General features: G+C 42.5%; 1 protein-coding gene across 20 annotated transcripts in view; it reads left to right on the forward strand.

Annotated features, from left to right (window-relative positions):
* The window catches only part of LOC110537841 (phosphatidylinositol-3,5-bisphosphate 3-phosphatase MTMR4), a 168,589-nt gene that overhangs the window by 63,560 nt on the left and 90,632 nt on the right, over positions 1 to 14,397 (forward strand). For 2 of the 20 annotated variants that reach the window (XM_090192855.1, XM_036937874.2), the window contains exon 1: positions 1,150 to 1,677. The exons of 9 other annotated variants lie outside the window; for them this stretch is intronic. Coding sequence is in view for 4 of the 11 variants with exons in the window: in XM_036937874.2 (XP_036793769.1) it covers positions 1,633 to 1,677 (45 nt within the window). In the remaining 7 variants the exon portion in view is untranslated. Of the gene's footprint in view, positions 1 to 1,138; positions 1,678 to 14,397 lie in introns of those variants that run through there. 9 more of the 20 variants (XM_090192843.1, XM_090192850.1, XM_036937872.2 and 6 more) reach the window with 7 other exon arrangements.

Below are 14,397 nucleotides of genomic sequence, written 5' to 3' on the forward strand. Positions count from 1 at the left end.
AGAACAGTCACAAATGATTTGTGTCGAATCGATATGATTGTCTATCCTCAACAATGGAGGGTGATTTCAGCTCTATACATGACATTATACAGTACATGCCTATCTTATAAATACATCATGGGCCATTGTGATAATGGGACTGATGGAAAGGCTGGGGCTGGATGAGTATTGGCTGCACCACTGTCTAAGGTCAATGGGGCATGCTGCAATGCACTAGTAGGGAAGTATTCTATTGATACACAATAAAATAAAAAATACATTGATTGCAGTGTTATCTTGATTAATGAACTGTGTGTGATGTGTATACAGTTGAAATGCAGGTACAGTAGCTTACACTGCAGGTTCTTGTGTGCAGTGTTGCTCGGATGACTCTAGAATGTAAAAAAATAATGGCTCCTCCCAAAGTCACGACTCAACCGTGGTAGTGTGTGTGCCCCTCTGGCTTAGGGGACACTGTATATGCTTACACACACACACACACACACACACACACACACACACACACACACACACACACACACACACACACACACACACACACACACACACACACACACAGCACCAAGGAGAAACTCAGAATAGAGGGAGGGTAGGCGAGGGGGCAAGGAGGGGGCAGCTCTGCTGTAGAATGCTGTCACTGGAGTTCTCTGCATAGGCTCACTCCTCTTCCACTCCTCCCTCCATGTTCTGCTCCAACCTACAGTACCACAGTGTCAGTCGGCTTGATACTGTTTCAGCGAGAGACCCCATCCTCCCCAGTGTGTGTCTGTGCCTTCTGATGCAGAGGTGTCAATGTAAGAAACAAACCCTTGTGAAAAACAACCACTAGTGTAAGGTGTTAAATATAGCCTTGTGAAGACATGTTCTGATCGTTTATTTGTGCGTGTGTGTATCTCTACCCATGCGTAGTGCATATGCTGCGTTGCGGTGTGGTGCATGAGATAGATGCGTGATGTGCTGGCTGTAGCATCCAGCAGTGGTGTGGTACGGTCTATGCTGCTCTGACGCGTTGCTGAGGAGGCTGCCTGACTGCGTAGGAGGAGATGTATCTCGGTGAAGGGTAAACAGGGAAGAGGTAGGTAGGGAGGATGTGATGGAGAGAGAGAGTGAAGCAAGAGCACGTGATTGGGTGAGAGGGTGGAGATGCGCATGGCATGCCGAGGGTGGAGCTTAGCATCAGGCAATTCCTGCTCTCTGTTTCTTTCTCTCCTCTGTCTCTCCTCACACTCACGGCATCCTCATTTTTCCGCTCACGTCTAGTAAGTTCACCTGCTCTCTCTTTCTTGTCCTTCATCCTCCTCTTTGTGGGCTATTTCAGTGGACTCTGTGTGTTCTTATGGACTATCATTCGCTTCCTCCCAACTTGGTCTGAGCAACAGGGGGGCTTTCCAGGCACCAGCACTCCCTCTCTCGGTTTTCATCCCCCTCACTGGGGGAGGAGGGGGGACTAAGGGTGGGGGTGTATAGCACCTCCTGGGGCAGTGTGGGGGTAATACGGAGGCGGATAGGTGTGGAGGGAGTAGGAGTGGTGAGGATGGTAATGCCGGCCCGTGGCTCTACCTTCTTCCTGCTGCTACTGCATCTCTGTAGGCTGTGTGTCTCAGGGGCACAGCCCTGCTTCCTCTTCTCGTCATGAGCCTTGCAGCAAGGGTCTCCTGCTCTGTGCTCAACTGCTTTGTAAGTGACTCTAAGCCCCTTTTTCAAATTCTCTTCTGTGTGTGTGTGTGTGCGCGTGCGCAAGTTTCTATCTGTATTGTGTGTGTTTTGAACGCGCCGTGCTTCTCCCTTTCCTGCGCTGTGTGTGTGTGCGCCTTTCAGTCAGCGGGGGATGGAGGTGGGGTAGTGGTCAGCGCACGTGAGCGCTGCCCAGCTGCTAAGTAACCAATGGCGAGTTTAAAGAAAATACTTAATAAATTAGGTCCTCTTTTGATGTACAGTATGTGAGAAGGTCAATTTGTGGCTGTGAGTCTGTTGGTGTTCCGGTTCTCTCTTTTCTGTTCTAATCGAGGACAGAGCCACTTAAGATGGGTAGCGGCAGGGAGCGAGGGAGAGACAGGCGTGTTGCCCGAAATAGACCAGACTATGGACAGAGAAAGAACATGCATTGTGAAGAACACACTTTTTTTATACCATCTATGATCGTACGCAAACCATTTATGTTTTTTGTATGCTATTTTAATATATGACAATTAACCAATGATATCAGGTCACACCCGGCCATGATTACAGACACCTGTGTGTCTTTTGACACTATGTAAATTAGTCATCTCGCAGTGTTTGTCATTATACCCCGATGAAGACAGCTTGTCTGTCAAAACCTTGGACATAAATGTTTTTGCATCAGAGCTCCTAGAGTGTGCGTCTCTACTTTATTTTTTTGAAGTGTTCCACTCCGCTAGCCAGCACCTCGCGTTTCCTTCACCTCTAAATTACTTGAATAGCCTATGGGAAATGTTAAAAAATAAAAGTGTATTTGCATCAGTAGGCTGAGTGAATGAAATGTATCAAAATGTATTGGAAAACATCACCGTGGCTGAAGTATGTGGACACCCTTTCAAATTGTGGATTTGTCTATTTCAGCCACACCTGTTGCTGACAGGTGTATAAAATCGAGCACACAGCTATGCAATCTCCATAGACAAACAGTGGTAGTAGAATGGCCTGAAGAGCTCAGTGACTTTCAATGTGGCACTGTCATAGGATGCCACCTTTCCAACAAGTCAGTTCGTTACATTTCTGCCCTGCTGGAGCTGCCCCGGTCAACTGTAAATGCTGTTATTGTGAAATAAAAATGTCTAGGAGCTACAACGGGGATGTTTTTCATGGTTCGGGCTAGGCCCCTTACTTCCAGTGAAGGGAAATCTTAACGCTACAGTATACAATGACATTCTAGACAATTCTGTGCTTCCAACTTTGTGGCAACAGTTCGGGGAAGACCCTTTCCGTTTCAGCATGACAATGTCCCCATGCAAAAAGCGAGGTCCATACAGAAATGGTTTGTCGAGATTGGTGTGGAAGAACTTGATTGGCCTGCACAGAGCCCTGACCTCAACCCTTCGAACACCTTTGGGATGAATTGGAACGCCGACTGTGAGCCAGGCCTAATCCCCCAACATCAGTGCTCGACCTCACTAATGCTCTTGTGGCTGAATGGAAGCAAGTCCCCACAGCAATATTCCAATATCTAGTGGAAAGCCTCCCCAGAAGAGTGGAGGCTGTTATAGCAGCAAATATATATATATATATATATTATAAGGGGAAAGGGGTCTGAATACTTAATTGATTGCACATGACACTGTGTATATATATATATATGTGTATTCCGAAAGTATTCAGACCCCTTTCCACTTTTCCACATTTTGTAACATTACAGCCTTATATGAAAATGGATTAAATACATTTTACCCTCATCAATCTACACACAATATGCCATCATGACAAAGTGAAAACAGGTTTTTAGCTAATTTATAAAAAATAAAATACAGAAATACGCTATTAATATAAATATTCAGAAACTTTGCTATGAGACTCGCAATTGAGCTCAGGTGCATCCTGTTTCCGTTGATCATCCTTGAGATGTTTCTACAACTTGACTGGAACCCACCTGTGGTAAACTCAATTGATTGCACATGATTTTGAAGGCACACACCTGTCTATGTAAGGTCCCACAGTTCACAGTGCATATCAGAGCAAAAACCAAGCCATGAGGTCTATTGACTGTCCGTAGAGCTCTGAGACAGGATTGTGTCGAGGCACAGATCTGGGGAAGGGTACCAAAACATTTCAGTGGCCTCTATCATTCTCAAATGGAAGAAGTTTGGAACCACCAAGACTCTTCCTAGAACTGGCCGCCTGGCTAAACTGAGCAATCAGGGGATTAGAGCCTTAGTCAGGGAGGTGACCAAGAACCCGATGGTCTCACTGACAGAGCTCCAGTGTTCCTCTGTGGAGATGGGAGAACCTTCCAGAAGGACAACCATCTCTGCAGCACTCCACCAATCAGGCCTTTATTGTATGTAGATTGGACAGACGGAAGCCACTCCTCAGTAAAAGGCACATGACAGCCCGCTTGGAGTTTGCCAAAAGGCACCTAAAGACTCAGACCATGAGAAACAAGATTCTCTCCGCTGATGAAACCAGGAGTGAACTCTTTGGCCTGAATGACAATCGTCACGTCTGGAGGAAACTTGGCACCATCCTTATGGTGAAGCATGGTGGTGGCAGCATCATTCTGTGAAGATGTTTTTCAGTGGCAGGGACTGCGAGACTAGTCAGGATCGAGGGAAAGATGAACGGAGCAAAGTACTGAGAGATCCTTGATTAAAACCTGCTCCAGAGCGCTCTAGACTTCAGACTGGGGTGAAGTTTCACCTTCCAACAGGACAACGACCATAAGCACACAGCCAAGGCAACTCAGGAGTAACTTCGGGGCAAGTCTCTGAATGTCTTTGAGAGGCCCTGCCTGTGCCCAAACTTGAACCCTATCAAATATCTCTGGAGAGACCTGAAAATAGCTGTGCAGCAATGCTCCCCATCCAACCATCCAACCTGACAGCTTGAGAGGATCTGCAGAGAAGAATGGGAGAAACTCCCCAAATACAGGTGTGCCAAGCTTGTAGCGTCATTCCCGAGAAGACTCGAAACTGTAATCGCTGCCAAAGGTGCCGCAACAAAGTACTGTGTTGGGTCTAAAAGGGTCTAAAAACCTATGTAAATGTGATATTTTATCATTTATTTTATTTGATAAATTAGCAAACATTTCTAAAAACCTGTTTTATGGGGTATAGTGTGTAGATTGAAGAGGGGGACAAACGATTTAATCCATTTTAGAACAAGGCGTAACAAAATGTAACAAAATGTGTGAAAAGTCAAGGGGTCTGAATACTTTCAAATGGCACAGTATATTTTCAAATAACTTCCCCTTTTCTGGCCCGCAAATTGCTTTTAGGGCCCACCGCGTTTTTTAAATTTTATTGCCCCTCCCTGCATTAATATTCTGTAATATAATAAACAAGGCAAGAACTCATGTAGTAATTAATAAATGCATTTCTTTAGCTTCCAAAATCTTTTTTTACTTTTTGGCTTCAAAACAACGGCCACTGTCTGTCATCTAGTGTATATATATAAATCATTGAATTCTACAGGGTGCAGACAAAATGTCAACTTTGTCACACACACCTTCATGTGCAGTCATGTGGCCTGGCAGGTTGAGCAGGCTGGATATATTAACTCTGTGTGGACACCTCACTTGGCTGTGTTGTGTTTTTACTGTCAGTGATTCAGCTGAATTGGCTGTTCTCATGGCTGCACCAGTTACTGTCTGTACAATTTAGTATCAAGACTCCCTTGTTACCTTTCACTTTTGAAGGAGGCTCAAAACTGAGTTTTTTATAATGTCCCAAGCTTGCACTAGTCTTTGCTTTTGGCACACTTAAATAAAATAATTTCCATAGTTGAATTTCTAGCACTCATATGCTAGCTTGTCTTACATTTCTTTTGGCAAACCCCAGAAAATTAATTCAAAAGCTCTTAACTGAAGTCAAATGCTCCATTCCCCCCTTCTTACCTTTCATCTCTCTTCCTCTCCCTCTGACTATCATGTTTGTTTCTTCTGCAAATATATTTCCGTCAGTAAATTGAGCCATAAAAGGCAAATGTAATTGTTTTGTTTTTTGTTTCTGTAACTCAGATACCAGTATAGCCCTCTCTCCTCTCTGTGTTGGCTAAGTGAATCAGGTGGAGTGCAATTTGAGCCAAGGGCTTCTGGGGGAGGCGGTGCATCTCTTTTTCTTTGCCCCTGGCCTGCATCAGCCACTCTGGCACCTGGGAGGGCTCATATATCAAGTGGCAACCTGACTGGCATGGCACCTAGGTTACTATAATAGTGGGTGAGCCCTATGAGAGCCTGGCAACAGATGAGTCCTGGGTAGTGTTCAGTAGTGCTCAGGAGGGAGAAAACGTTTTGAAATGGGGAGGGACTGTCTCTCTGCCCCTGGCCTGTTGCTCCATCAACACTGGCACCTGGAAGGACTTGCAGATCAGGTGCCACCCTGACTGCATGGTACCTAGTGGGTTAGTCCCCAATCAGAGCCTGGCAGCAAATGGGCCGTGTGATGAGTGGTGCACTGAGTCTCACTACCGTTCTCCATCTCTCGCTCCATCACACCGTCCTATTAGAGGCTCAAAGGTACTTCAGCATTCCCTGTATTATTTCAGAGTTTAGGCTTCCTCAGTTTCTGCACATTCAGTTCCAGCTATAAAAAGTAGCGCTAGCCACGTGACCTGAGGTCAAGGAATTTAAAATCGAATTTTCATTCCATGTGCTTTCTCCCAGTTGATCCGTGAGGTCACACACAGGTAGCAGAATGTCCGCATTCTCTCTGAGGTCACTGCACTCTCCCTGTAGCTGATCTGATGGATGGATTATCTGCTGACAGTGCCCCATGATTTTAACATGTTTTAACAGAATAAGTGTGTTTTCACATATAATTGTGAGCTATAGTTCGAATCAGAGTTTGATTATTTGTAACATTGTACAGTATTTTTGTTATTTGGTCCAGTTGGTTTCACATTGTCCAACAAACTAAAATGCTTAAACAAAATCACGTTCATGCAAGTAATTTGTTTATTGGAGGAAAATGCTCTTTGATTATCAATCAGCATAACTTGTGTTTCCCAAACGTTATTACTTTTACTTTGATCTTCACACAACGTGCGGTAGGAAACGGCGCAAATGCCATTCTAACCGCAACTTAACCTGTTGATCCTACTTGAGACGCAGACGTCTTAAGTAGGCACCTGGAAATGCAAATGCACTACGCTAAATGCTAAATGTACTCGTTAAAACTCAAACGTTCATTAAACACACATACAGGGTATTGAATTAAAGCTACACTCGTTGTGAATCTAGCCAACAAGTCAGATTTTTAAAATGCTTTTCGGCGAAAGCATGAGAAGCTATTATCTGATAGCATGCAACACCCCAAAATGCCTGAAGACGACGTAAACAAAAGAATTAGCGTAGCCGGCGCTACACAAATAGCAGAAATAAAATATAAAACATTCATTACCTTTGACGAGCTTCTTTCTTGGCACTCCTATATGCCCCATAAACATCACTATTGGGTATTTTTTTAGATTAAATCTGTCCATATATACCCAAAATAGCCATCTATGGAAACTGTGTAATTCAGAAAAAAACATAGTTTCACAACGCTGCGTCATTTTTTAAAATTAAAAAAGTTGACGATAAACTTTCACAAAACACTTCGAAATACTTTTGTAATCCAACTTTAGGTATTAGTAAACGTTTATAATCTATCAAAATGATCACGGGGCGATGTGTATTCAATAGCTCCACGTCTTCAAATCATGGTCGAAAATCTCTCCTCCAAAACATCCTGTCGGAGACCGGAAGAAATGGAATCTCTTTCCTTTGTTTGACCAAGAAATAACTCTCAAAATGACGACAATGGCGACACCGTGTGGAATCTGTAGGAATTGCATCCGTGGCCCTATTTAATTTGGTGTCCTTTAAACAATACATGCAAGTGGCGCATGGATATTATTTTCAGCTTTCAGTGACCAGTTTTTCTTGCGCTTTTCGATGAAACACACGCTCTGTTATAGTCACAGCCGTGATTTAACCAGTTTTAGAAACTTCAGAGTGTTTTCTATCCACACATACTAATCATATGCATATACTATATTCCTGGCATGAGTAGCAGGACGCTGAAATGTTGCGCGATTTTTAACAGAAGGTAGACTTAACTTAAATAGGCTATATTCAGTAGCCTATAATACCCGGTAGGCTATAGCCCCTATCTCCCCCTAATCTGCATCGGATGCCCTCATGAATGCGCTGCTACTCATAATGTGTCAGATATATCAAGTTATGGTACGCTACTGCATGCATTTAAGAAACTGCTCGCCGTCAAACAACCAAATAATAGTTCTACTGCACCGCCAGTGGTTATTTTCTTTTGTTTGGTCCAGACTGCGTTCTCACCTGCAGCGAACTAGACCACCGTACGAATGGAATCGGACCGGGACCACCCTTTTTGAGTGAACCAAGGTGCGTTGTTTAGTGCGCTCCTGAATGTGGATATTGTTCAAACCAGTCCAAACGAACTGAACTAAGGGGGAAAATGAACCAAAACATTTTGGTGTGGAATTTGGTAATCAATGCACATTTCTGACTGTGTGTGTCATGTGCTTGTGTGTACATGTACATTCATGGCCAAAAGTTTTGAGAATGACACAAAAATTAATTTTCACAAAGTTTGCTGCTTCAGTGACTTTAGATATTTTTGTCAGATGTTACTATGGAATACTGACATATAATTTATAAGCATTTCATAAGTGTCAAAGGCTTTTATTGACAATTACATGAAGTTGATGCAAAGAGTCAATATTTGCAGTGTTGACCCTTCTTTTTCAAGACCTCTGCAATCTGCCCTGGCATGCTGTCAATTAACTTCTGGGCTACACTGATGGCAGCCCATTCTTGCATAATCAATGCTTGGAGTTTGTCAGGATTTGTTCATCCACCCGCCTCTTGAAGATTGACCACAAGTTCTCAATGGGATTAAGGTCTGGGGAGTTTCCTGGCCATGGACCCAGAATATCAATGTTTTGTTCCCCGAGCCACTTAGTTATCACTTTTGCCTTATGGCAAGGTGCTCCATCATGCTGGAAAAGGCATTGTTTGTCACCAAACGGTTCCTGGATGGTTGGGAGAAGTTGCTCTCGGAGGATATGTTGGTACCATTCTTTATTCATGGCTGTGTTCTTAGGCAAAATTGTGAGTGAGCCCACTCCCTTGGCTGAGAAGCAACCCCACACATGAATGGTCTCAGGATGCTTTACTATTGGCATGACGCATGACACAGGACTGATGGTAGCGCTCACCTTGTCTTCTGTGGACAAGCTTTTTTCCGGATGCCCCAAACAATCGGAGAGGGGATTCATCAGAGAAAATGACTTTACCCCAGTCCTCAGCAGTCCAATCCCTGTGTCACGCCCTGACCTTAGTTATCTTTGTTTTCATTATTATTTGGTTAGGTCAGGGTGTGACAAAGGTGGTTCGTTTTGTTGTTTTGTTTAGTTCTGTTCAGTGTTCTCTCTTTAATTAAAGACTTATGTTCACTTACCACAGTGGAAATGTTTCAGCGGGATTTAGTTCATTTGCATGGCAAAGAGGGACTTTGCAATTAATTTAAATTAATCTGATCACTCTTCATAACATTCTGGAGAATATGCAACTTGTCATCATACAAACTGAAGCAGCAGACTTTGTGAAAATTAATATTTGTGTGATTCTCAAAACTTTTGGCCACAACTGTACAATGCATTCGGAAAGTTTTCAGACCCCTTGACTTTTTCCACATCTTGTTACATTACAGCTGTATTCTAAAATGTATTCAGTAAAGAAAATGTCTAGGAGTGTGCAAAGCTGTCATCAAGGCAATGGGGTGACTACTTTGAAGAATCTCAATTATAAAATCTATTTTGATTTGTTTAACACTTTTTTTGGTTACTACATTATTTCATATGTGTTATTTCATAGTTTTGATGTTTAGTTTTCTACAATGTCGAAAATAAAGAAAAACCGTGGAATGAGTAGGTGTGTCTGGTACTTTTGACTGGTACTGTAGTTATCCTCAGATTTGCCAAATGGAGGGAAAGGGAGAGCTTTGTATGCGTTTCTGTGTGTGGACTAAAGGTGAACTAGATTTTTGGGGGCACAGGTGACATGCTGGTAGAAATGAGGTAAGACTGATTTCAGTTTTCCTGCATTAAAATCACCAGCAACTAGGAGCACCGCCTCTGGATGTGTATTTTCTTGTTTGCTTATTTTTAGCATGTGTGGTGGTCAATAGAATGCTACGAAAAATATAAATGAAAAAACTCTTGGTAAATAGTATGGTCTACAGCTTATCATGAGGTATTCTAACAAGAGGTCAACCAATTAATCGGCATGGCCGATTTCAAGTTTTCATAACAATCCGTAATCAACATTTTTGCACGCCGATTATGGCCGATTACATTGCATTCCATGAGGAAACAGGGTGGCAGGCTGACCACTTGTTACGCGAGTGCAGCAAGGAGCCATGGTAAGTTGCTAGCTAGTATTAAACTTATATTATAAAAAACAATCAATCAATTTTCACATATTCACTAGTTAACAACTTCTTTACGGATCATTGGGACGCTAGCGTCTCACCTTGACAACATCCGGTGAAATTGCAGTGCGTGAAATTTAAATGACAGAAATTGTAATATTCATGAAAATACAAGTGTCATACATCATTTAAAAGCTTAACTTCTTGTTAATCCAGGCGCGTTGTCAGATTTCAAAAAGGCTTTACGGCGAAAGCACACCATGCGATTATCTGAGGACAGCGCCCTGCACACAAAAGCATTACATACATTTTCCAACCAAGCAGAGGCATCACGAAAGTCAGAAATAGCGATAAACAAAATAACTTATCTTTGAAGATCTTCATCTGGTTGCAATCACAAGGGTCCCAGCTACATAACAAAGTGTCTTTTTGTTCGATAAAGTCCTTCTTTATATCCCAAAAAAGTCAGTTTCATTGGCTCGCTAGACTCAGTAATCCACCGGTTTCCCTCGTTCAAAATGCATACAAATGAATCCCGTAACTACACATGGTTGATGATATTACTCATTTAACTAGCTTGTCCTGCATTGCATATAATCAATGTGGTGCCTGTTACTTTATCATCGATTCACAGCCTACTTCTCCAAACGGGGTTGATTGAACAAAAACGCATTCGCAAAAAAAGCCCAATCGTTGCACGAATGTACCTAACCATAAACATCAATGCCTTTCTTAAAATCAATACACAGAATAATATTTTTTAAAACCTGCATATTTAGTTAAAATAAATTCATGTTAGCAGGCAATATTAACTAGGGAAATTGTGTCATTTCTTTTTTTTAATAAAAAAAATATATATTTTTATTTCACCTTTATTTAACCAGGTTGGCTAGTTGAGAACAAGTTCTCATTTACAACTGCGACCTGGCCAAGATAAAGCATAGCAGTGTGAACAGACAACAACACAGAGTTTAGTTACACATGGAGTAAACAATAAACAAGTCAATAACACAGTAGAAAAAAAGAGTCTATATACATTGTGTGCAAAAGGCATGAGGAGGTAGGCAATAAATAGGCCATAGGAGCGAATAATTACAATTTAGCAGATTAACACTGGAGTGATAAATTATCAGATGATCATGTGCAAGGAGAGGTACTGGTAAATAAATAAAAACAGTATGGGGATGAGGTAGGTAAATTGGGTGGGCTATTTACAGATGGACTATGTACAGCTGCAGCGATCGGTTAGCTGCTCAGATAGCAAATGTTTAAAGTTGGTGAGGGAAATAAAAGTCTCCAACTTCAGCGATTTTTGCAATTTGTTCCAGTCACAGGCAGCAGAGAACTGGAAGGAAAGGCGGCCAAATGAGGTGTTGGCTTTAGGGATGATCAGTGAGATACACCTGCTGGAGCACGTGACCAGTGTACTGAGATAAGGTGGAGCTTTACCTAGAGTTCCCCTTTACCTCTTGCGTTCATTGCACGCAGAGTCAGGGTATATGCAACAGTTTGGGCTGCCTGGCTCGTTGCGAACTAATTTGCCAGAATTTACATAATTATGACATAACATTGAAGGTTGTGCAATGTAAACGCAATATTTAGACTTAGGGTTGCCACCCGTTCGATAAAATACGGAAAGGTTCCGTGTTTTACTGAAAGAATAAACATTTTGTTTTCGAAATGATAGGTTCCGGATTTGACCATATTAATGACCTAAGGCTCGTATTTCTGTGTTTATTATATGATAATTAAGTCTATGATTTGAAATTTGATAGAGCAGTGGTAGGCAGCAGCAGGCTCGTAAGCATTCATTCAAACTTTACTGCGTTTGCCAGCAGCTCTTAGCAATGCTTGAATCACAGCGCTGTTTATGACTTCAAGCCTATCAACTCCTGAGATTAGGCTGGCAATACTAAAGTCCCTATTAGAACATCCAATAGTCAAAGGTATATGAAATACAAATGGTATAGAGAAATAGTTGATGCGTCATAATTCCTATAATATCTACAACCTAAAACTTCGTAACTGGGAATATTGAAGAACTGGGAAAATTGAATCTCCAGCTTTCAAATGTTCTGAGCAAGGAACTTAAACGTTAGCTTTTTTACACATACAGTTGAAGTCAGAGGTTTACATACACCTTAGCCAAATACATTTAAACTCAGTCAGTTAGGTCAGTTAGGTCAGTTAGGATCTCCACTTTATTTTAAGAATGTGGAATGTCAGAATAATGGTTGAGAGAATGATTTATTTCAGCTTGTATTTCTTTCATCACATTCCCAGTGGGTCAGAAATTTACATACACTCAATTAGTATTTGGTAGCATTGCTTTTAAATTGTTTAACTTGGGTCAAACGTTTTGGGTAGCCTTCCACAAGCTAACCACAATAAGTTGGGTGAATTTTGGCCCATTCCTCTTGACAGAGCTGGTGTAACTGAGTCAGGTTTGCAGGCCTCCTTGCTTACATACGCTTTTTCAGTTCTGCCCACAAATTTTCTATAGGATTGTGGTCAGGGCTTTGTGAACGCCACTCCAATACCTTGACTTTGTTGTCCTTAAGCCATTTTTGCCACAACTTTGGAAATATGCTTGGGGTCATTGTCCATTTGGAAGACGCATTTGCTAACAAGCTTTAACTTCCTGACTGATGTCTTGAGATGTTGCTTCAATATATTCACATCATTTTCCTCCGTCATGATGCCATTTATTTTGTGAAGTGCACCAGTCCCTCCTGCAGTCCCCCCCCGCCGAGTACATCGCTCGGTTTCTCTCATCAATCTTTGTCCCTTTTTTTAACCCTTGCAATCCAGTCGGCGATGTGCCTGTGACTAGACCTAGTGCTTTAGTTAGTATTGGGTGAAGTGGTGGACATTGAAGGCCATGTGCATAGTGGATGTTTCTGCCTCGGTGCTTGTGAGCAGAGCTCTTCTGTTGCACTGGAACAGGCTGGATGGGCCTTCAAAACCCAGAGGATGTCCATCTCATAGAGATAGATACAGTGTCTCTCTTTTTATAAAATGCAGTACAAAACACTCACAGTACTAATACAGGGGTTCTGTAAATTATCCAGAGAATTATAGTCCAGGCACAAAGCCCTAGTCAGATTAGGTGAACAGCATCGGTCTCACAATGAGTAACAAGGAAGAATGGGTGAGAAACTAGGAATGGGATTTATCATCTCGGGAAAAGGGTGATTTTCATTTCCATAGCAACCAGACTCAGTCAGACTTATTCACGATTGAGGTAAATGTTCATATGCCGCCTTTCCTTTGTCTTTCTGTGTCTGAATAACTCCAGTCACCCATCTTTTTTCTATTCTTCATGTTCCCTCTCTTTTCCTCCTTCAGCAGTCCATCACATTATTTTTCTATCTATACTTACAGTACAGTATTCCCTGGAAAGGGAGTCTGTCACTCGACTCGCGGAGCTTTTTACAAAAGGATTAGAACGCCATTGTTTTTAGTTAATTAAAAAGACCAGCTGTGACAACCCCATTCACTACTAGTGGCCTTAAGCTGAACTGTGTCAGAGGCTGAGCACGGAGGATCCCCTCAGAAGAACAGATGTACAGTATCACAGCTGAGGAAGATAAGGTGATAAAATAAGTCATTGTTATAATAAGCCCAGATATGATGTTTTGGGACTGGGGAGGATGGGAAAGAGGGAAGGAGAGGTGGATGGAAAAAGAGAGCTGAGACATTAAGCTGCAGCGTGTTCTACAGGTCCGGTTTTCTGACTCTGTGCTTGTTAGAGGGGGGAAGGGGGTGCAGGCAGGCTATCAGAACAGTAGTGACGAAGCAAAAACGCGTTGTTGGCTTGTCTGTCCCCGCAGCACAGCACGCGCTGTTCTCTTTCTTCCTGGCTTCGCCTGCAGGGACAGAGTAGAACGTTTCTCTCTCCCTGCCTCACTCTCTCTCTCTCTGCCTGCCTCGCACTCTCTCGCTCTCTGTCCTTTTAGTCCTTTCTTTCTGTCCTCTCTGTCTGTCTGTCTTATTTTATCTGGAAGTGGACTACCATCAAATGGATGGGGCGGGAAAGAGACGAATAAGAAATACATTGGCAGACTTTTGTTTACCTCCTGCGTCAAGCAGCCAAGTGTTTTTTTCCCTTCTCTTTTTGCTATTCTGAAGCTCTGCTATGACCTGTTTGAGGTCATCAGGAGATCAGCTGGGTGTCTGCAGTTCACTTCATCTGCACTGTATTAATGGAAGACTTGACAGGTGAAAATATGATGGAAGCTCATCATTTGGCTGGCTTTGACCTGGTCTGTTC

The sequence above is a fragment of the Oncorhynchus mykiss genome, chromosome 12, assembly GCF_057628025.1.
Source record: "Oncorhynchus mykiss isolate SJ-2025 chromosome 12, ASM5762802v1, whole genome shotgun sequence".
In the NCBI taxonomy this organism is placed as follows: Eukaryota; Metazoa; Chordata; class Actinopteri; order Salmoniformes; family Salmonidae; genus Oncorhynchus; species Oncorhynchus mykiss.